Genomic DNA, 24,029 nt, shown 5'->3' with positions numbered 1-24,029 from the left:
GAACTAACACATCAAATTAGTCAAATTTGATAAGTGACTAAAAAGAAAAAAACAAGAGGCGTGTCAGAGTTGGTATATTAAAAATGATGGGGAGTTAATCACAATTTATAGAAGGTGTAATAATCGTTTTACCTTAAGTTTCACTGTATTAGAAGAATGTTTAAAATTGCAAATCAATTAGAAGAATGATTAATTATATCAGCTTATAGTATGTATAATTTATGAATTATCATATATAATTCAAAGAAGATTAAAGTTTTTCTAAAAAATATTTATAAAACAATAATGATAGGAACCAAGATGGTTTCAACAAAAAACCAGTCAAATGCCTCTAGGTGAATTCAAAATCTCTACGTAGATAATGTTTATGCTAGGCATTAAGATGTTTCTTTTCCTTGTAAATTGGATGGTTCTGAATCTATTTTATAATTTATCATGTTTTAGGCATTTAAAGAGGGAAGGAGGATGAAAAGACGGAAGTTAATTGAATCAGTTTCCGTGATTCACGTTGTAATGATACTGAAGGTATCTCCTCCTAATTTGAATATGGTGAAACATTTAATAACCAATATTTTAAATCATAAATAAATAAAACTAATTATTATATTTATAATTAATTAAGTTGTTCCATTTTTAACCGATTTAGAATTAGTTACATATACTTTTCCTTTATAAAATGGTTAATGGTTTAAGAAAATCGAAAATGCACGGTGGGAACACACTAGAGATTCTATCTATCTGGTAGAAAATGTGATTGATGGGGATTGCTTGAAAAATATAGTGTTTGAAACTTGGAAAGAATGGCTTGGCATGCAAGGAAGAAGTTGATATTGTATATAAAATAGTTAATTTAAACTTGGTTCAGACATTTGATATTAATTGTATATGTTTGCAAAACCAACATCATAAGAATGGACCACCTAATCCATTCATTCATAACTCATTCATCAATAGCGATGGTTCAACAGCCGATGCATGCAAACCCTCCATGCCCAACCATGCTTTCATATTTGAAGCCAAAACTCAATTTCTCTTTCTCTTCCACTCTTCACTCTTCTAGCCTCCTAGGTTCATAAATTCCATTCATTAGAAAAACAACTGATTAAGACTCTAGCGAAACATATGTTTCAATATATATATATATACAAGATCTATATAGTAGTTGTTAAATTCAATTCTATATATTAATTATCTGTCTATCTATACAGATGATGAGTGATGATCTAGAGCGTGAAATTGACTAGACTAAATAGAACATTAAATTTCGAAGTTGAAAAGAGAAATTAAGAAGCTATAAATTAAAGGTCGGTCACATGCTATATCTATATATAACCCTGTGCCATGCATGCATTTGCTACTGATCCTGGCGAGGACGGGACAACCAGAGAGAACTGAGGGCTCTCAGGCGATGGAAGTACTCCGCTATCGCCAGAAAACACCTCGCCGCCTGCCGCGTCGTTAGGATCTCATGCAGACGGTGCACCGTTTGCTGCCGTAGATTATCTGCCTACAACAAGTTTCAAACAAATTATTTCATTCTATCTCATAATTGTTTTACTCAAATTATATTGTACCAATGTATGCATGCATGTATACATATGGTTGTTACATTACATATTATTATGTGCATAAACTGTGTTAGAAACCAAGACTAGATAAAAGATCTGTATATTTATAAATTATGTGTCAATATGATACAAAATACAGGAATTAAAGTGGTAAACAAATAAAAACAATAAACATAACTATTTAATATAAATTTAAATATATTATTCTGACTAATATTTAAATACTATTCTAACATATAATATGGTCAGACATATAGACAAGGAGAGGATGGAAGAGAAACTATAGAACTGCCTTATTTTCTGAGTCAAACTTTGAAAACAAAACTATGATGAGAAATTCATAGTCAAAATAAGGGTCTTTCATTAAAACACTTCAGGAGTACACACACTAGAAGATTTGTAACGGAGCCATTAAACGCCTTTTTATTATTATATATTATATTACTGATTAGTATTGACTATACATATATAGACAATAGATTGTTTTCATTTTTCAAGGATGTTGATAATTATTAGCATTGTTCAGAACATACTTTCAAAGATTGAATTTCTGAATCCAAAATGGCAAAAACAATTAATAATAATGATAACAGAAGAAGAGCCTTTGGTGGACCATTGATCACCGAAGAAATTTTATGTCAAAATTGCATTGTGGCTAGAATATGTCCAAAACAAATCTTAAGTCCGAAAACTGGTCAAACTGTATGACTGAAAGATCATCCTACAGATTAACTGGGCTAGAAACTCATAATCAATTTGATTAGTTTTTCTCTACCTAATTAAGATTCCTCTTGTTTCATTTGTTGGCAATTCTTTATTTTTTATTGGATTACTTGTAGTTAAGATCATCTATATATTCATATATAGAAATTAAGACAAGTTGTTGAACCAACTAACACATATTATATACATAGATTGGAGAATTATTGAGATGGCCGTTTAGCAGGTGCAGATTAATTCCGTGGTACAATAATTTTATAAAGAAATTTAGTAATTTACCGGTTCACTCAACTTAATACAACTACAACAATATTCCAAATCAACTAGTCCTATTCATACTTAGAAAAAGTGGGTGTTGTACCATTGTATTCAAAAGCTCACCTACACCGCATGTCAATATCTATGTAACATTATATTAGGCTCACTCTAATTAACCCAAAGGGTCAAAGACAAAAAATGAAAATTGAATGGCACATTAGTCGTCAGCACTCATGGTTTTGTTGTGGTTTCAGAAATGGAAAGTGGTCAAAGAGGAAGTTATTACGGTGAAGGGTCTATGTGGTGTCTTCAAGTCAAACGGTTACGACCATGACATCACACCGATATGGGGCTCTCTAGGGATACATATTTCAGTGAGGGACCACTAAAGTGTCACGTGTATACGATCACACTAGCACACACAAAATTAAACTTAGCTGATATTATATATGAAAACCAAAAATTAACTGATAAGCCTTAGATATTCTATATTAATGAAATGTATGTACCATATCTACATATCTCTGCAATGCCTTTTATCCAATCATTTCTTTTGAACAAATAATTTTCCAAGCTGCAACCACTTTAAGCTTAGCTACATGTATGAATTTTCCCTAATTAAGGTGTATGTAGATGTGTTTGTAGGTATCCAAAGTAATTGTAGCAAAGAAAGGCGAAAGGAACTAGAGTCCTTTTCGAGATATAACATCATTGCAAGTTTATATATATATAATATAGGAAACATTTCAAGTGCACCGATAGTATCGGTACACCAATTACTTTAATCGTTGATTTGAATTATAAAAAATATATATAATATATATTAATTGAAATCACCGGTTAAAACAACTGAAACACCAATAGTCTCAAGTGCAGTTGAAATGTTTCTATAATATAAAATAATGTGTATGTGTTTGTAGATTCCATGTAATGCATGGAAAGGAATGGTTCATAGGGTAGGAGCTAGCAGGTGAGCCTACCCAAATTGGAAACGTGGGGATGACACAAGCAAGTTCAATTCATCACTAATAAACATGATTCAAGAATGTACCTGTTTGACGAAATCTTCAAGAGTAGCGAGCTTGTTCATGGCGAGAGCCATCTGTCCCATGTAGGTAGCCATAACAGGAGGAGAGCTCAAAGAATCTGATGTGATAGTGTTCAGGAGAGATTGATTGAGAGCCTCAAGGCCTTGGGAAAGAGCCTCTTCTGCTTCTTGTGTTGATTGTTGCAACCCACATATCCCAAGTATTTGTTGCTCCGTCAGAGGCTCTATTTGACTCACCATAATCTTGCATTGTATATGTATATAAATAAATTAGTATATGCAAAGAAAGAGTTTAATAGGGGGTTAAAGGGGTATTGGCTTTATGGATATGAAGCCTAACTCCACCCAATACCGGAAATCTTTCGTCATTCATTCATTGATGACAAACAATAAATCCTTTTCCATAACCCCTCCTATTTTTCTTCGTTCTAGCCCCACCGACAAAACAGACTTCATGCATTCTTATCAATTTCCCTCCCCCATCTCCGCATGCACCACTCACTCTACCCACACCATACCATAAATTTTAACATTACAAAAATCGAGCATACAACAAATTTAAGAATATAATGTGATAATAATAACCATCAATTTATTATGAATAGTGAACATGCTAAAGGCTGCAAACGAATTTCTCTGGATTTTTTTATTTTGGGATTAGAATGTTGGAGGTACCTTAATGAGTTCTGAGGGCCTGAATCCACCGATCCACATAAAGCAACGCTCAGCCGGAGTCTTCCACATGCCGGAAACAAGGTGGAAGACGTCGGATCTGGCCACTAAACCCTTGAGGTTCATAACTTGGTCGTAATGCGCCAAGCAATTGTCCACAAAGAGTCTGAGGTCGTTCTCAGGTAGGTGTTCTTGCACCGCCGCCCTCAGCTCGCACACTAGGCGGTGGTGCTCCTCTAGCCATCTAGCATATTCTACGTCAAACATTGCAGCCTCTGAAAACACGCACGCACACACACACGTCACTGTCACGTAATTCCAATTAATAAAGCAAGGTACGGTTGCGCAAAGAGGTAGCTAATAGGGACCTGTGCTTATGCCATTAATACCCACACCAAGACCTTGTTCTCCACCCATAACTCCACTTCCACCGAAGAATATGCCCTAAATATACAAAAACAAAATTAATTTCAACTACTCAAAGTAAAACTTTGAACCAATTGAAGATGAGATAGATTATTATTGTTACTTGAGATCTAGCACGCTGTAGCTCTTGCTCAATCTGATTAAGCCTAATCCTACTGGATTCTAGCTGCTGAACATATGCCTGAGACAGTAATTAATTATGGTAAGATTATTCTTTTAATTTATATTCCAAAAATGATGTTAATTATTTCTTAGGAATAATCATGATGACTTGCCTTTTTCCTAAGCCTGCTTTTGCGAGCTGCCTCTCTATTCTGAGCAAGTCGTCTCAGTGTCTGTTCGTAAATATATGAAATAAACCACACTTAGCTTATTATTAACGTTGATTGATTGATTAAACCAAAAAATATATAAATAATTAAAACCTTGGGGTCTGGTGTTTTGGGCCCTTCTTGTTCAGAACTTGAGGTCGGACCCTTGCGGTTACTCTCTCGCTGCTACACGGATATATATAATAATTAACAAAAAATAAACTTATTATTTGGCGGTTAGTTTGTTAGACATGTGAAAGAGTGTACCTTGACAGGTTTAGGTGGTTGAGGAGGAGGAGCAGTGGCAGAAGCGGGTACGTTCTTGGAAGCAGAAACTAACTCCATACTTGCCTTGGAATTGGATGATGATGGGTGAACGTGCATAGGCTGAGAGGGGAAAATGTTGAGAGTATGAGGCCTCATTCCGGATGATGATGACTTCTCTGCCGAGTCATTCATCAACATCAATCAGTTAATTAATTATCCTTATTATATTTATCTACCTATTTGTATAAATAATAAGGGACACAATGATAAAGAGACAAGAAAATGTATACAGTTCTCAGAACTGTACTCGTGGATGGTATCACGCATTTTGTAGCGCTACCAAAAAAAAAAAAAAAAAAAAAAACCCTTCAATTTTGAGTACATGTGTTATTCCTGAGGGAGATCATGACACCCGGTTTGTTACATGTCATCATCTCACACCTCCAACCAATAATAAGAGAGAGAGGGAATGAAAGTTGGTTGGGTTATATTTTAGTTTATGGGGAAATGGAAATGTGTGGAGCAGTTGCAGTTTGATCCTGCTTCGTTAGGCATTATTCTTCACTTTATGTGAAAGGATCCGGTCAAAGCAAGTACTATAGGGTGCAGTTACGAACGTTATGGTGCTGGACATGCTTTTCTTGTGACCCCGCAAAATAAACAGATTCTCCAAAACAAACTAAAAGTTAGAGAGAAATGAAATGAAAGCTCACGTCTTTGGTCTTGATGAAGAGTATTTGAGGGATCGGCTTGTCCATCGAGGTAGAGAAAAAGGGCTTGGTCCAGTTCACCCAAATCATAAGCTCCACCATCACCTGAATCCTTGTTTCTATCAAAATCACAAAATAGTATAAGAAAGTGAATTTGATGACACGGCGCTATTATTAATATAAAGCATGCACTACTAACAACAAGTTTCCCGGGATGATAGAGGATGATGATGAAGGAGATTGCATCATCCCGAAAGAGATTTGGTGCTCTTGCTGTATTTGATGACGATGATGATGTTGTTGTTGAAGTGGTTCAAGTTGAGTGCTTCCTTGGTTGCTGCTCTTAACACTCGAACCCATTCCAAAAGCTGCTGTTTCTTCTTCTGCTCACAAGAAAATTAAAGCTGCTGCAACCACCATCAATGGCCGAACCGCCTTCGCTTTCTTCCACTAAAAACCATTTCTCCTTTCTCCATACAAAGACAGAGAAAGAAAGAGAGAGAGTCGGCTATTATAGCTTATAAGTAGATGGGAGAAGAGAGAGAAAGTATGAGGAAATTGAATGCCAACAAATTACCAAACAAAAGACAATAAGCTTTCTTCGTTTTTCTTTTTTCTTTTTTAATTTTTTATTTAAGGTCTGTGTTCGCGTTCTCTCTCATAATCGCTATTAATAGAAGTAGATGAGTTTCTAAGAAGTTGGAACTCTCTTATTTTATTTTGTGGGGATAAAGCGGTCCTCTCAGGCATCCTCTTCAGTCTTCAATCAACCCCCTACCACTCTCCAAAAACCACGCACCATAACAAACAAATTTAAAAAAAAAGTTCTCTTTTTTTTTTTTTTTCTAAACTTAGGAATAAGATTCAAACCTAAAACTCTTTTAGATGATGACATGAGATTATATCATAGTGTATTTTAATATTACATTTTTATATTCTATATCTGTTTTTATTTGTATATTGGTTATAATATGATAGAATATAATATTAGAAGATTTTTAATATTCTAAAAATTATTTATATTTTATAAGTTGTATAAAAAATATTAGAATATCATTAAAATTTATTATTTTTTGTTATTAGTTAATTATTAATATTTAAAAATATAAATAAAAAATATATTAAAATAAAAAAATTTATAATTAAAAATAATAATCAATAATAATAAATTTTAATGGCTCTTAAGTAATTTTTTAAAATATAATAAAAATGCCTTCGTTTACAATATAGTATATAAAGTAAATCTTATATTTTATCTAACAATAAAAAAGTTAATAGTGAAATAAATGAAATATAAATATATAAACCTTTTTCTCCCTCAAAAATCTATGCTTCCTTGTGTGAAGGTCTTTGTTCAAGGATTGTGAAATGACCAAAAAGTCATACTTTGTGTTCAGCTTTTTACTATTGACATTTTCATGCAAAGCATAATACAACACGTAGATCCTTGAGGCGGCTCTGTCCATTTGGACGATTGCTTAGCCACTTTTGTTTTCAAACATTATTTGCCCCCTTCTATATTATCATTGTTTCCTTAATTTGCCCCTATCAAGTATCAATCTTCATTTTCTCTTACACAAGCTAAAAATATAAATTTTTATTTCCTTGTCCTCTCTCGCTCTCTCTTTCATTATATATTATTTTCTTTGGATGATTTATTCGATTAGTTTTTATAATTTTATTAAATTTATAATTAAATATTTATATTTTTAATTAAATTTTTATATTTTTAAATTTTATAATTAAATTTTTTATGATGAATATAAAAAATATTAGAATTAATAAAATATTTTTTATAATTAAAAATATTCATAATTAAAATTTAATTATTTTTAACATATATATTTTTTTTAAATATTCCTAATTTAAAAATTTTTGACAAAAAAATATAATTATAAAATTAAAAATAATATAAAAATTTAACTAAAAAATATAAAAATATAATTATAAATTTAATAAAATTATAAAAACTAATAAAATAATCAAACCTATTTTCTTTTCTTGTTATATAGATCCCATATCAGGTAATAAAAGGTAGCAGTTATATTATGATTTTATATATTTTTGAACAACTATGCAATATACTAAAATCTCAATTATTAAAAATAGTCATTAATATATAAAATATGTATTAAAAATAAAAATGATATATTTATATCTATAAATATATAATGACATGCATCTTTAATAATTAATTTTTGGTGTGTATATAATATTTTTTATTTTTAAATCTAACTAATTCATAATAACCTATAACTATTTTCTATGTTCGGGGTATTGTATTTTAATACTTTGAAATCCCTGGTCAACTTGGAGAGCTAAGTAATAACATACATTCCCCCTTAACGATTTCGAAGGATATATTATTAAATTACATATTAACTCCTTATGTGTTACATTAACCGTGACATTATTGTAGCTATAGAAATAGTAGACAGTGATATTCCTCATGTTTGACGAGAAAAAAATATGTCACAAGTTGAATCTTATTATTAAATCGTTTTCAATAGTGAAGAATTTATCTCGAAAAACATAGAATAAGTAAAGCCATATGAAGCACGCGAGCTATCAGACGTAAGTTATCTCCATATGGTGGATGGTTGAAAATGCTTATATAATCTATTTCAAAAAGTTGTTTTCAACTTGGACAAAATTGACATTAGGAAAAAAAAAAAAACCAATAATCTCTTAAATTAAACACAAGATTATAGGAGTTCAAGTTATTAGGCACACATATTGCAACAGGCATATTATTATTACTATCACACGTAACACTTGTTGATTGAAAGAGAGCTTAATTAATTAAGGTAGTGTTTGGTGGAGAGACAGAGACGGAAAGACTGAGACTGAGAGGCAGAGACTAAGAGATAGAGATTGAAATAAATTTCAGTGTTTTGTTTGCAAAATGAGAGACAGGAATTGAAACAAAAATGAAATTCTAATTTAATTTGCATAAAGGGTAAAATTAGAATTAATCAATTGAAATAAAAGTATTTTAGGTATAAAATGTTATTAAAGTTTCAGTCTCCATCTCTAAAAATTTCATTCTCTTGTGTATCTACTTTTTTGAGGTATTGAAATATTGAAATTTTAGAAACAGAGACAAAAATTTTAATACCAATCTCTGAAATAACAAATACGATATTGAGTCTCAGTTTCTCAGTCTCTCTCAGTACCTCAAAATAAACCTACCTAACAGAATTAAAAACATTGACTTTAGCAATCATTTATGCAATGTGAAGCCCATCAAGTTTGCTTCTTGGTATACCAAAGTTAATTATTTAAAGCATTTATTGCTATTTTAAAATTCTAAATTCTCTTTCTATACTATTCACAACATTATTATCTTAAACAAATAAAAACAAATACATATAATACCCCACCAAAGTCAATACCACTTGAATTATATTCTTATGCCGTGAAACTTGTTTAGATGTTGGAGGCAAGACTCTTCTACAGTCCAAACAACGTGTTTATTAAATTATTTTTTACATGTTTGATTAGTAATAAGATAAGGGAATATATCAACTCCAAAAATGGAGTAGTGAAATAATAGTTTCCTTGGGAGCTAGAGCACGTGATATTGACCCACAAAACTAACACAAAAGTAGGTTTTCAAAGTGGGTGACATGAAATTTTAGATGTAACCACTTAATTAAATGTGTTTATTGCATGATTCTGAAAACCCAATCGAATATATTCGAATGTCAGCTCAGTTTGACACTAAAGTAAAATCACTGGGTTAATAAAGTATCAACCCGTTATGTTATCAATAGTATTTCTGTCAACTTTTGCCAACTCTTATTTATGACAATCTTTAATGAAGGTGTCTTTGTAGATGTGACTAATAAAAATGTCTTTTTTATGGTTGAGACTAATAAAAGTGTCTTTATATATGTATTTTCTGGATATATCTTTTTTATTATGTATTTAAAATATAATAATTAATTATTGTTAGCAATAAATTGGTAGATAGTATATTGGTACCCTATACTTTTTCATAAATTATTTGCGGCGGACAAAAAAAAAACAGCTGAAAAACTATTTTAAAAATTATTTTAGAATATATTTGTTACTGATGATCAAGAAAATAAAAAAAGAATTAGTAATAAAACTAAAAGAATTAGTAACTTATGAAAGTTAGTTAAATTCTATTAGGAGAGACTTTATTCTCATAGATATTTTTAGAGAAGGATTTATATTATTTCTTCAAGATTATTTAAATAAAACTAAAAGGCAGGGAAGAACAAATTAAAGAAGGAATAAAGAAGAAACTAATAATAGTGCTTTCATTTTGTTAATTTTGGCATTTAGGGTTAACTTTATTTGCAAGTCTTGCTTCACTTAGATTATAGATATATTACTAGTTGACTCAAGGTGATGACACTAACTAATTTATTTTATGGCGATCGATTATTTATAGAAGTCTTCAAATTGAATGGATGAGACAACATATATTCTAAATTTTATCATTTATAGTAATAAATACATGTTTTGTGAATTTTCAATTTATGAACTTAACACAAAATTATCATTCTAAAAGTTGTTTACCCAGCTATATATTTATGCAATATCAACATTAATTGAACTCATATAGACGTGTTCAAGTATTATTGTATATACAATTTGTCCTTACGTAGCCTTTTAGTTTCAAACATGTGTGCAGAAAAACAAGAATGGATAAAAAATGTCACCATACAAGTAAAAACAATAACATGAATCATATCTATATTAAATTTAGAGAAATGCTAAGCACATCAAAATTTATTGATATTTTTTATTATTATTTTTAATCATCAATTCAATTCATCATTTAATCTAATAATTTAATAATATACTTTTAGTCCATATTTTTAAATATTAATGACCAACTAATGATAAAAAATTAAATTATAGTTAAACTAGACCTACTCACTCTCAATTCTAAAATATACTTTTAGTCCATATTTCTTCATCATTCATCATATAAATTAGATTTTGGAGTTAAACTAGACCTACTCACTCTAAATTCTAATAATTTATAGTTAATATTTAATTTTTCTTATTAACTTTAAATGTTGATATTTATGGTAGGGTTTAAGGGAGTTAGATCAGGGGTATTGTATAAGATTGAGAGAATAGTGAAATGATAAAATTTACTAGAACACTATTAACTAATTACTAATATTGGATTAATAATATATCTCATAGCAAATTAACATATATTCTAATATTCGTACCAATTAGGATTGAACTAACTAATTAAGTGTAAATGGTTCAATTTGACTACTCTACTATATCTGTATCTATCTAAGTCTTACTAACTTGGATCACTATTTCTAATCCATGTCACTGCCATATATATGATGTCAAATACGCATGCATCTAATTAGTCAACCCCTTATAATTAAGACGACTATACACATAGTCTATTGAATAAAAGGAAGAAAAATGACAAAACTAAAGAGAAAATATCTTGGGTTTGATATTTATTAATTATTATATATATAACAACGTTTAGTAGAGATTAAATCACAACCACACATCTATGGTAGTTTTCAACAAGAATCCAGCATGCATGAAAGCTAGTATATATATCTGAAAATATTTGATAATAAAAAAAGGTTTAATTACTCTGTTGGTCTTTATAATTTCACAAAATTTTTAATTAGGTCTCTATACTCCTTTTTTTTTCTTTTAATTGAATTTTTGCACCAATTTTTTTTTTAATTGGGTCTCTACACTTTTTTTTCCTTTTATTTAGGTCCCTGTACTAATTCTTTTTTTTTTTAGTTGGGTCCCTATAAAATTAAGTCAATTACTACTAAAGAGGAACTTAATTGAAAAAAGAAATTTGGTGCAAGGACTCAATTAAAAAGAAAAAAAGTATATAGACCTAATTGAAAATTTCACGAAACTATAAGGACCAACAGAGTAATTAAACCTAAAAAAAATCAATCAAAAATAGTTAGAATTTTTTATTTAATATTTATTAATTATTATAACAATTAATAAATATTAAATAAGAATTCTGACTTTTTTTTGTCTCTCCAACATTATATATCACACTTGTAATATGATAAGACGGTGTAAAATTAATAAATTCTATTTTTATTTTTAATTTTAATGTTTGATATAACATGCTCATCGTCAGTCATCATAGACTTTTTTTTTTTTCTTCTTTTGGTTTTTAGTTTTGGTTTTGGTTTTTGGCTAGTTCTGATAAGTGTCAAGTAAGTTCAATGTCTTAATTAATATCATAATTCTCCTATAAGGTGATAGGGCTTAGTCCCTTGTTTTATTTGATGCAAGTATAAAATGGTTAAACAGTCATTATCAAGGAAATTTTCTGTTTATATTATTAATATTAAAATCGAGGGTTAACACAATGTGGCGGTAGCTTGATGTGAGTTTTACTTTTATTTATTTAGAATTTGTTATTGGCTTAAACACTTCAACCTTCCTCTCCAAAGAGACAAATATGAAATGTTATTATGATGATAATATAATATAACGGAGGTGGGGGGAGGGGTAAAACGGGTTAGGTATAAATTGATTAAATTCAATTATATATAATATAATATAATATAATAGAATTTGGCTTTATTCATCAGGAGATTATTCAAATAAGGCTTTACCAACTTCTATCTACATATTTCTGATCAGAAAGTGATACAATTAATTAAACACGAAAACGCCACGTATATATACATGGTCCTATTTAATTGAGCTTCCATCCATTTTATTTCCTATGATCAAATATTAGCTTAAAGAAAATAATCGGTCAAGATCAGATGAAAGGGAAGATGCTAAATAAATAATCCGTTAGTAATAATTTATCTATAAGTCAGTAAATATTAAAACAGTAAATTTATAAAACTAAGGTAATTAAGAAAATAAACAACTGTAATTTGCATGAGGAACGGCATCATTCGTAGTGAACTGAAATATTCTAAATTTGTAAGCAGCCATGCATAGAAAATAAATCACTGTTACATTATAGCATTGAACGGTACTAGATTCTAGAGGGTGATTTTGAAGGAGAAGAATTAGAGAAGAAGTAGATAGAGAGGGAGACAGAAAAAACTGAGAAGAGAAGTGACTTCATTAATTGAAAATTGAGTTGAATTACGCCAAAATTGAGTTACAAGTGATGAGAGGGGTTACTTATATGGAATGTGATTGAGTAGTGAACTGGATTAGTTAGTTGAGCTTCTAGTACCTTCTAACAACTAATTAACTAACTGAAAGTGAAAGTTGAAGGCTAATAGAATTGACAGAAAAGGTACAGAGAGTGTGAAGAGCATTTTACATATTCTAAACGTGCCAAATCCTGATCATGCTATGACTCTTATCATCATCTTTAGTTATTTGTTTTTATTGACTACTAGACACTGGTTGACACTATAACTCCTAGCATCATCACCTCTAGTTGTTTTCATCTTGATTGGAGACTTGCTGCTGAACGTGAACACTTAGCTTGCTCCTGAAGTGGAGAAAACTCTCAGAGGGCACTGCCTTGGTGAGAATATCTGCTATTTGAACTGAGCCTGGAATGTGGCTGATCCGGATTGCCTTTCTATTGACATAGTCACGAACAAAATGCAAGTCTATTTCAAAGTGCTTAGACTTAGAGTGAAGAATGGGATTAGCAGCAAGTAAGACAGCACTCAAGTTATCACAATACAGTATTGGTGCCTCTGGTGGAGGTTGCATCAGCTCCCTCATCATGGTTTTTATCCAGGTCAACTCTGCTACTACTTCTGCCATACTCATGTACTCAGTTTCTGTGCTGGATCGAACTACCACTGTCTGCTTCTTTGATGTCCAGGAGATTAGATTTGTTCCAAGAAAAATGCAGTAGCCACTGGTGGACTTCCTATCATCCGGATCTCCAGCCAAATCCGAATCACTATAAGAAGTTATTCCCAAAAAGGTCTGCCGTTTTAGATGCAAGCCATAGCTAGCTGTTGGTACCTCAGCACACATTTGACTAACTTCCAATGAGACTCTAGAAGAGCTTGAACGAACTGAGACAATTTGTTAACACTATAGCATATTTCAGGCTTGGTTATTGTCAAGTATTGCAAGCTGCCAATGACTGATCTGTACAGCTGTGGATCACAGAAGCTCGACCCTCCAAGAGCTGTGATCTTTACAGTTGAAGGCAAGGGAGTGTGACAGGGTGCACAACCCACCATGCCAGCCTTCTTTGGGACCTCACTGATGTACTTTTGTCGAGTGAGTAGCAGTCCTCCATGATAGGTTTTGTTCACTTGAATTCCAAGAAAATAGCGAAAATCTCTCATGTCTTTCAAAGCAAACTTAGCATTCAGTTTTCCTATGACATCCTGCACTAGTTTTGGAGACTCCCCAGTTACTATGATATCATCAACATACACAAGCACATAGATTTCTAGTCTACTAAGTTCCTAAATGAAGACTGAGATATCAGAATTTGTGGCCTTAAAGACAATCTCTCTTAAGCCACCATCCAACTTATGGTACCACTCTCTTGGGACTTGTTTCAGCCTATAAAGAACTTTAGTGAGCATACACACCAATAGGGGATCTCCTTGCTCATAATCAGGGGGCTGTTTCATGTAGATTTCCTCTGTTAAGTCTCTATGAAGGAAGGCATTGTTGACATCTAGTTGTCTTATTGTCCAGGAGTTAGATACAACATATAGTATGATTTTGATGGAAATAGGTTTCACTACAAGACTATAAGTTTTTGTAAAATCAGAACCAGGCTTCTGAGCATACCCTTGAGCAATCAACCTTGCTTTGTACTTTTGCAGAGTCCCATCTGCATTGTACTTTACTCTGAACACCCACCTACTGCCAATTGCTTCTTTATTTGGTGGAAGAGTCATTAGTTTCGATGTTCTGTTCTAAACCAAGGCAGCATATTTCACATCTATAGCTGCCTTCCACTCTGAAGACTTGAGGGCTTGTGTTACTGTTCTTGGCTTAACACTTGCAAGAAAGACCTTTGGCTTGACTATGCCAGCTTTAGCCTTGGTAATCATTGGGTGAGAATTCACTGCTGTAGTTGAATGAACAAGTTCTGGATCCTCAGAAATTGGTAACATAATTTTAATGTCATCAATAGGAATTGGAATAGGATTTAATGAGGCTGCTGTTGGCATTTGAGACCTGGCTGGAGTACTAGTTAAGGAAAGGTCTATTGACTGTTGTAGCAAAGCTGAAGAGGGGGTATAACTAGCAGAAGGCTGCTGGCTTAAAGCTGGAGTCCTTAGACTTGTTTGTTGAGAGTGATGCTGCCTATCTTCAACTAATTTTGGGACAGGTCTTGAAATTAGTCTTGGAATGGTTAGGACAATTTGGGACATCAAGTGAGGCTGCTTGACTTTCTGAGACAGTGTTTGCTTGATTGTGACATGTTGTTTGCTGAAAAGGGAACTGATCCTCAAAGAATACAACATGAGGAGTGATGATGACTCTTCCATCTTGAGTGAGACATTTATAGCCTTTGTGAGAGTTTTCATAACCAATGAAAGTACAGGGAGAAGATCTAAAGTCCAACTTATGTTTGTTATAAGCTCTATGATGAGAAAACATAGGCAGCCAAAGACTCTAAGCTATTCATAAGAGGGCTTCTTGCCAAACAATTTTTCAACAGGGGATAAGCCATCTAAGACTAGTATTGGGAGCATATTGATCATCTTTGCAGCAGTGGTGAAGGCCTCCCCCCAAAACTTTGTAGGCATAGAGGCACCAGCAAGTAAGGTAAGTCCCATTTCAACCACATGACGATGTTTCCTCTCAGCAGCTCCATTTTGTTGATGGACGTGTGGGCAAGAAAACCTGCAAATAACTCCTTTGACCTGCAATAGCTTTGATAAACTCACATACTCAGCAGCATTGTCACTTTGCAACATCTTCAATTTTGTGTTCAATTGTAACTTAGCAATTTGTTGGAAGTGATTAAATACTGATTTTAATTGAGCTCTATACTTAATTAGGTAAAGCCATGTAAATTTGGAAAATGCATAAATGAAGTTTACAAAATACCAATGTCCACTATTATCAGCAATAGGACTTTCAATGGAGGAAGGTATACTCAAGATTCATTAATGCAAGAACAGTCGAATAGTGGATAATTTACAGCTGGTAGAGGCCAGTTCAATAGAGGAGGAAGAATGCAAAACACAAGAGGCTATATGAATGACAAACCTTAGTATCATGTTTGCAATAAGCTAGGTCATACAGCGAGGACTTGTTGGTATAGGTACAGTGAAGATCCTTATAAAGGAGATTATGATAATAGAGGATACAGTGGAAACAACCAGGCTTACAATAATGAAGGATACACTATCAAAGATGGAAATAGTCCTGGCTATAGCAACCAGGTTTCTCATGCCTCTCAGCCTCAGGCCAATTTTTGCAACGTCCTAGCAACACTTGCTACAATTCAGGATCCAAACTGGTATCCTGACTCAGGAGTTACGCATCACATGACTCACAATGACCAAAATCTGTTAGAAAAGGAGGAGTACTATGGCAATGAACAAGTCATCATTGGTAATAGAGCAGGTTTGCACATCTCTTTTGTTGGTAACTCGTGTATTAAATCTTATCTAAACTCTAGAATACTCTACCTTAAGAAACTGCTATGTGTGCCTGATATCACAAAAACTTGTTGAGTGTGTATCAGTTTTATTGTGACAACCAAGTCTTTTTGAATTTCATGATGATAGGTGCTGCATAAAAACAAAAGACACTCAGGAGACAGTGCTTCAAGGCATTGTTCACCAAGGCCTTTATAGATTCCCAGCTCTTCAAAGCTCACCAGAAGATTTCACTGCATCAGTAGGAAATAAAGATGATCTGTTGACTTGGCATGCTAGGCTAGGATATCCCAATCATAGTGTTATGTCTAGAGTACTTAAGGTTTGTCCAATTTCCATTCCTGTAACCAAAGTTGATTGTTCAGCCTGCTGTATTGGCAAATCTCATCATTTACCTTTTTCCCTGTCACATACTGTATACAAGCATCCCTTAGAACTTGTACACTCTGATATTTAGGGTCCAACCCCTATTGCTGATAATAGTGGACACTGGTATTTTGTAAACTTCATTGATGCATTTTTCAAATTTACATGGCTTTACCTAATTAAGTCTAGAGCTCAATTAAAATCAGTATTTAATCACTTCCAACAAACTGCTGAGTTACAATTAAACACAAAATTGAAGATGTTGCAAAGTGACAATGCTGCTGAGTATGTGAATTTATCAAAATTATTGCAGGCCAAAGAAGTTATTTGCAGGTTTTCTTGCCCACACGTCCATCAGCAAAATAGAGCTGCTGAGAGAAAACATCGTCATGTGGTTGAAATGGGACTTACTTGCTGGTGCATCTATGCCTACAAAGTTTGGGGGAGCCCTTTACCACTGCTGCAAAGATGATTAATATGCTCCCAACATCAGTTTTAGATGGCTTATCCCCTGTTGAAAAACTGTTTGGCAAGAAGCCCTCTTATGAACAGCTTAAAGTCTTTGGCTGCCTATGTTTCTCTCATCATAGAGCTTATAACAAACATACGTTGGACTTTAGATCTTCTTCCTGCACTTTCATTGGTTATGGAACCTCTCACAAAGGCTATAAATATCTCACTCAAGATGGAAGAGTCATCATCACTCCTCATGTTGTATTCTTTGAGGATCAGTTCCCTTTTCAGCAAGCAACAGGTCACAATCAAGCAAACACTGTCTCAGAAAGTCAAGCAGCATCACATGATGTCCCAATTGTCCCAACCATTCCAAGACTAATTTCGAGGCTCGTCCTAAACTCAGTTAAAGATATGCAGCATCACTCTCAACAAACAAGTCTAAGGACTCCAACTTCAAGCCAGCAGCCTTCTGCTACTCATAGGGGTGGCAAACGGGCCTAAACCCACCGGGCTGGCCCGCGTAACCCGCCAAAAAAGGCGGGTTGGGCTAGAAAATTGGGACCGCCAAATAGCAAAAGCCCGCTTAACCCGCATCGCTTAAACCGTAGGTTTTGGCGAGCTTTGGCGGGGCGGGGCGGGCTTCCCCGCCGGGCTTAGTATTTTTTAGCAAGGAGATATTTTTACAATTTTTTTTACCAAAACTCAACTTCTCCCAACCCAACTTACAAGAGAATGAAGATGAAAATTGAGTGTTTTGGATTATGTTTATTTTGTTTTAGAGACAATATTTATAATTATGTTTTGGATTATGTTTATTTTGCTTTGGGAACAATATTTATAATTATGTTTTGGATAAAAACTTGGTTTATAATTATGTTTATTAGATATTTATAATTACAAAGACTTTAATGTTTGTGAATATAAAAATTATAATAGTTAAAAGTAAAAAACAGAAGAGATTTTTTTATACCTTATATATATTATTTAATAGTTAAAAGTAAAAAAAAAGGATATTTGGGGGCTTAGCCCGCCGGCCCGCCAGCCCGTCGTTAGGCGGGGCGGGCTGGAATTTTGGGACCGCCTCACTAGGCGGAGCGGGGCGGGCCAGCCCGCCTAAGAGTGGGCTTCTGGCGGGGTGGGACGGGGCAGGGCGGGCTTCCCCGCTTGCCACCCCTAGCTACTCATACCTCCTCTTCAACCTTGCTACAACAGTCAATAGACCTTCCCTCAACCAGCACTCCAGCCAGGTCTCAAATGCCAACAGCAGCCTCATCAAATCCTACTCCAATTCCTATTAATGACATTGAAATTGTGTTACCAATTTTCGAGGATCCAGAACCTGTTCATTCAACTGTAGCAGTGAATTCTCACCCAATGATCACCAGGGCTAAAGCTGGCATAGTCAAGCCAAAGGTCTTCCTTACAAGTGTTAAGCCAAGAACAGTAACACAAGCCCTCAAGTCTCCAGAGGAGAAGGCAACTATGGATGTGGAATATGATGCCTTGGTTAAGAACAGAACATGGGAACTAATGACTCTTCCACTAAATAAAGAAGCGATTGGCAGCGGGTGGGTGTTCAGAGTAAAGTACAATGAAGATGGGACTCTGCAAAAGTACAAAGCAAGGTTGGTTGCTCAAGGGTATGCTCAGAAGCCTGGTTCTGATTTTACAAAAACTTATAGTCCTGTAGTAAAACCTGTTTCCATCAAAATTATACTATCTATGGCTGTATCTAACTCCTAGACAATAAGGTAGCTAGATGTCAACAATGCCTTTCTTTATAGAGACTTAACAGAGGAAGTCTACATAAAACAGCTCCTTGGTTATGAGCAAGGAGATCTCCTATTGATGTGTAAGCTCACTAAAGCTCTCTATGGGCTGAAACAAGCCCCAAGAGAGTGATACCATAAGCTGGTTGGTGGCTTAAGAGAAATTGGCTTTAAGGCCACAAAATCTGATATCTCAGTCTTCATTCAGGAACTCAGTGGACTAAAAACCTATGTGCTTGTGTATGTTGATGATATCATAGTAATTGGGGAGTCTCCAGAACTTGTGCAGGATGTCATAGCAAAACTGAATGCTAAGTTTGCTTTGAAAGACATGGGAGATCTTCACTATTTCCTTGGAATTCAAGTGAACAAAACATGTGATGGAGGACTGCTGCTCACTCAACAAAAGTACATCAGTGAGTTCCTAAAGAAGGCTGGCATGGTGGGCTGTGCACCCTATCACACTCCCTTGTCTTCAACTGTAAAGATCACAGCTCTTGGAGGATCGAGCTTCTGTGATCCACCGCTGTACAAATCAGTCATTGGCAACTTGCAATACTTGACAATAACCAAGCCTGAAATATGTTATAGTGTTAACAAATTGTTTCAGATTGTTCAAGCTTCTCTGGAGTCTCATTGGAAGTTAGTTAAACATGTGCCGAGGTACCTTAGTGGAACAGCTAGCTATGGCTTGCATCTAAAATGGCAGACCTCTTTGAGAATAACTGTTTACAGTGATTCGAATTGGGCTGGATATGCAAACCCAAAAAGAAAGGCTCTTGCTTGAGGGAGAATGTTGGAGATATAACCATTAGTATTATCTTTTCCTATCAGCTTAAACTTTTGAGATAAGTGGTTTTATGACAAACATCACTTATATATGTAAAAACTAAGAAAATGGAACCCTCATCAATTTTTATGGTGTGAGTTCTTGAGAGAAAGGTGAGAAGTGGAGTGACGAAAAATGTACAAAATTTAATTAAAAAAAAAGAAGAAGAATGAACTCATCTATTTAGTATACATTGTTACTATTTATACAATCTATATTTTAATGGAAGGTACTGAAAAACAAACTAATTTAACTATCATTCTAACTAACTTAATAAGCTGACATAATCAACTAAATAACTAACCTGCAAACTAAACAATGAGTCAAGTCACGTATATAATATTTTTCTCTGATTAAAATTCAACAAATTTTATCAATTTTATGTTGCCCTCATTTTGTGTTTTCCTGCGAAGTTTTACACTATATATTTTATTGTTTTATGTTAATAATAATAGCGCCCGCGCTCCATTATTTGCTGGGAAAATGGGAAATGGTACCGTCCTTTTATTTTATTTTATTTTGGTATAGATATAGATCCAGTATATGGATCACATCCAAGCAAATATTATTGTATAATTCTCATGACACTCTTTTTTTAAAAAAAATAAATTAATAAAAAGAGATATATAAATAATTATATTTTTAATATATTTTTTGTATAATTTTTTTTTTAATTTAACAAAGATTAAATTTTAAAATTTTCAATTATAGAAATTATGACATCATGTCATAATATTACTTTTCTTAAATCTTAAATTAACATGAAAAGATACGTAAATAGTCATAATTTTACGAAGTCAAAATATACATAAAATTAACTCATGAAAAAAACTATTAGTATGTATAAGTTGAAATTTATTTCTAATTATTTTAAAGGCGTATGATTTTAACAAGTTATATGTCGTGAATTATGAAAATTTCTTTTTTCTTAATTAATAAGAAAAAAGTGTTTAATACTTTCATATATGGCAATAGTTTCTACAAGCAACTATTACTTACTAATCAATTTTCTCCAAAAAATTTGAATGGCTAATCTCAACTCTCAAGTGAGCCGAGTATGTAGTTTGTGAAATTAAAAAAAAAAAAGAAAAAAAAAGGCTTTGGATGTTGACATAAGTGATTATTCTTCATCTTTGAAAATGAATGGGGAGCATTTAATATTCCAAATTGCATTTTTTGTAGTTTGCTTCCAGTGATAAGATACGATAGCCCAGAGTAGTTCGAAGCGCAATATATAATCATTATTTAGTACTTCAAATTTTTGAATAACTTATTTAAATTAAATAAAAAACTTAATCCAGACATAAATTTAACAAGTTGAAAACGCGGGGTGTTTCATTTTATAAATCTGTTAATCATGTAAATCTCTTTGCTTGTTGATTATCTTACTCTTTGGTCTACGGTACTGCAATTTTTTACGCTTTCTATGATTGTGACATGTTATCCTTGTGATTAAGTTCAATGCATCCTAATTTTAATCAAATATAAACTGACCACAACTATACTATATATCAATTATAATAATAAAATGTTAAAATCATCTACTAATGTAAAATATATATTAAAAATAAATTAAATAATATAAATATTTAATAACTAATTTTAATAATTGATTTTAATATATAAATAAATTTTTTTGTATATATATATATATATAAGCATATATAATTTTTATTTATTTTATTAATAATAATAATAAGTTCTCTGAATAAAAAACCAAAAAATTAAAAAAGAAAAATTAAAAAAAAAAAACTCAGATTGAAAGAATCCCTTCCTTGAACAGACTAACAAGGGCAAGATTCTCCCTTCATCCAATATTATAAAATTAATGATGTTTTAGATTTTGTTTATTGTTTTTGTTTCTTAAAGAGTATCCTTACCTACAAGATTCAATTAATTAATTGCAATAATTTGATTAGTTAAGAATGTCAACTAACCAAAGTGGCATGAGGCTACATGGATAATGTTCTATGCCACCAGAAGGAGGTGATGTTCGTTTCAAAATAAAGGTCAACGATCTTCATATAATTTAGTGCTAAATTTCCAATTAGCGATACGTCCATGATGACAGCAAGAATTAATGGCTAAACTCTAAATTAAACTTAGCTTGTTGATTGACAGATGCAAAATCTAAAACCTATGTATAGACTGATGAGGCATATTGGTATATATTAAGAATGATAGATTAGTAAAATCAATCTCAATATTTCACCATTCTAAAAAATCTATGCTAACATAAACAAGGTATGGCAAAGATCGGAATGGATTTTTTCTAATTTTTTTTAAGAGGAGTGCTAGGGGCCAGTAGAATTTGTGATATTTAACCATCAATTAGCCATCATCAATATTTTTAATGGTATGAGATGATATCTAATGGTGTAGGATTAATTATTTTCCTTTTGATGGTTAAGTGCTGGCCAAATTTCAACAAAAGTGCTGGTCCCTAGACTTTCTCTTTTTTTAATTGTTTAATAAAGTGTTATTTTTTATTATTTAATATATATATATATATATTGTCTTATTTAAAGAGTATAAAATAAAAAATTATACTTGCTAAACAATTTAAAAAAAAATTAAAAAGATACATTCTCTGACAAACTACTCACCGAAAAAAAATTTAAAAGTTATTAGACTAATTAGAAAAAATATAGATAGAAAATGAGAATATTAAACAATGTGAACAATTGATATATTAGATGTTTAATTCAATAGGTATGTAGATGATTATGTTTATTTTTAATTAGATAGTTATTTCTTTTAATTCGATTTATTCATACAAAATTAACAATGAATGGATGTTCAATTCATTGAGTGTACGGATAGTTATTTTAATATTAGGATTTATGAAGTAATTTAGGAGTAGAATATTTTTTTATTTTATTGGGTCAATTCTAGAATTTATTGTTCACATTATTCACAAAAACTATTGTCTACTTAATAAAACCGGGCTAATTCATCTTAAAACCTAGCTAGTACTATGAGAATTCCTCGATAAACACTCTTTCATCACTAATATTAGCAAGATCTTAATTACATTGATATTTTATCTTAAAAGAGTCCATTAATTTGGGCAAAGTGGCAAACACTTCTTATGGGAAAAGCAACAAGAATAAGAAGGCCAATTCCCATCCCTTATTTCATTAGGTGCCTTGTCTTATTTATTTTGCCGTAACTAGCCAAGTTTTGTTTACATTACTTTAATAGTTAAACTCTTCTTAAAAAAATAAAATATAAAAATTTATATTAAAAATAATTTTTAAATAAATTATTTTGTATTTAAATTTTTATAATAAAAATATATATTTAAAAATTATTTTAATAAATAAAAATGATAAAATAATTTTTGAGAAGGAAAGAACTCAAATCTTTTAATTTTTTTAAAAACTCTTAAATAACTTTTTGAAAAGTTAAAAACATATTTAAAAAAATTATATCAAATAATATTAATATAACTTTTTATAAATCAAAAGTCTATTAAAAATAGTCTTTGAAACTTTTTAAACGCCTCTTATTCCTTGACTTTGCTTCCAAGGGATGGAAATGAAGTAGAAATTAAACTCATTGATTAATCTACTAAGTTTCTCAAAAGCAAGCTAAACATGGAAATTAAAATGCATGGGCGTTTAGGGTTATGGAAATATAATTTGGATGATGAGTATGTTAGTACATTCCCGCTAATCAATAATAATAATGTTTTTTTTTTTCTCTTCCAAATTTGGTGTGGCCTTTTTACTTTAACATGATTCATTAAATAAAAGAGATAGATCCTTAATTAATTTGAGGGAAGGGAGGCAAATATGGGCATTAAAATTTTTGCAATTTTAAGAATAAAGAAAGTGTAGTACTAAATAATTATGCAATTGAAATGGGCCCTTGGGGCACCCATACATTTTTCAGTTTCCAAATATAGTAAATGTGAATGTGATCAGCTGGTTTGGCGGTAGCATTTTCCAAAGCCTTCGGCTTCTTTTGTCCACCACATCAAATCACTGTTTTTGGCCACACTTAACCCTTTTCAGAAAGATTCTCGCCATCTACAGAAGAAGTGGTATTCA

General features: G+C 32.2%; 1 protein-coding gene across 4 annotated transcripts; it reads right to left on the bottom strand.

The window, feature by feature from the left end:
- Positions 1–1,159: 1,159 nt before the first annotated feature.
- On the bottom strand, positions 1,160–6,672 carry LOC107645432 (bZIP transcription factor TGA10). Of its 4 annotated transcripts, none has more exons than XM_016349453.3 (10): positions 6,180–6,672; positions 5,984–6,099; positions 5,271–5,446; positions 5,118–5,189; positions 4,968–5,027; positions 4,796–4,873; positions 4,635–4,710; positions 4,270–4,541; positions 3,598–3,837; positions 1,160–1,507 (listed from the first exon to the last, which is right to left on the bottom strand). In XM_016349453.3, the coding sequence occupies exons 1-10, from the start codon at positions 6,338–6,340 to the stop codon at positions 1,355–1,357; spliced, it is 1,404 nt and encodes a 467-aa protein (XP_016204939.1). In that variant the 5' UTR covers positions 6,341–6,672; the 3' UTR covers positions 1,160–1,354. The 4 variants fall into 4 exon arrangements, with proteins under 4 accessions (XP_016204939.1, XP_016204940.1, XP_088347768.1 ...); XM_016349454.3 differs by having other exon boundaries at positions 5,118–5,186; positions 6,180–6,642; XM_088491642.1 differs by having other exon boundaries at positions 1,160–1,503; positions 5,118–5,186; positions 6,180–6,622.
- Positions 6,673–24,029: the final 17,357 nt, after the last annotated feature.

The sequence above is a fragment of the Arachis ipaensis genome, chromosome B6 (assembly GCF_059453495.1).
Source record: "Arachis ipaensis isolate K30076 ecotype BB chromosome B6, ASM5945349v1, whole genome shotgun sequence".
In the NCBI taxonomy this organism is placed as follows: Eukaryota; Viridiplantae; Streptophyta; class Magnoliopsida; order Fabales; family Fabaceae; genus Arachis; species Arachis ipaensis.
The sequence above is the reverse complement of the archived record's forward strand: the minus strand, read 5'-3'. Positions and strand labels throughout refer to the sequence as shown.

Bases quoted from the DNA above. Each gene is read 5' to 3' on its own strand.
- LOC107645432 (XM_016349453.3), bottom strand. From the start codon at position 6,340: ATGGGTTCGAGTGTTAAGAGCAGCAACCAAGGAAGCACTCAACTTGAA. The intron at 4,711-4,795 runs GTAACAATAATA...TTGTATATTTAG, and splicing joins TACAGCGTGCTAGATCTCAA to GGCATATTCTTCGGTGGAAG. The intron at 3,838-4,269 runs GTACCTCCAACA...ATACAATGCAAG, and splicing joins GGCCCTCAGAACTCATTAAG to ATTATGGTGAGTCAAATAGA.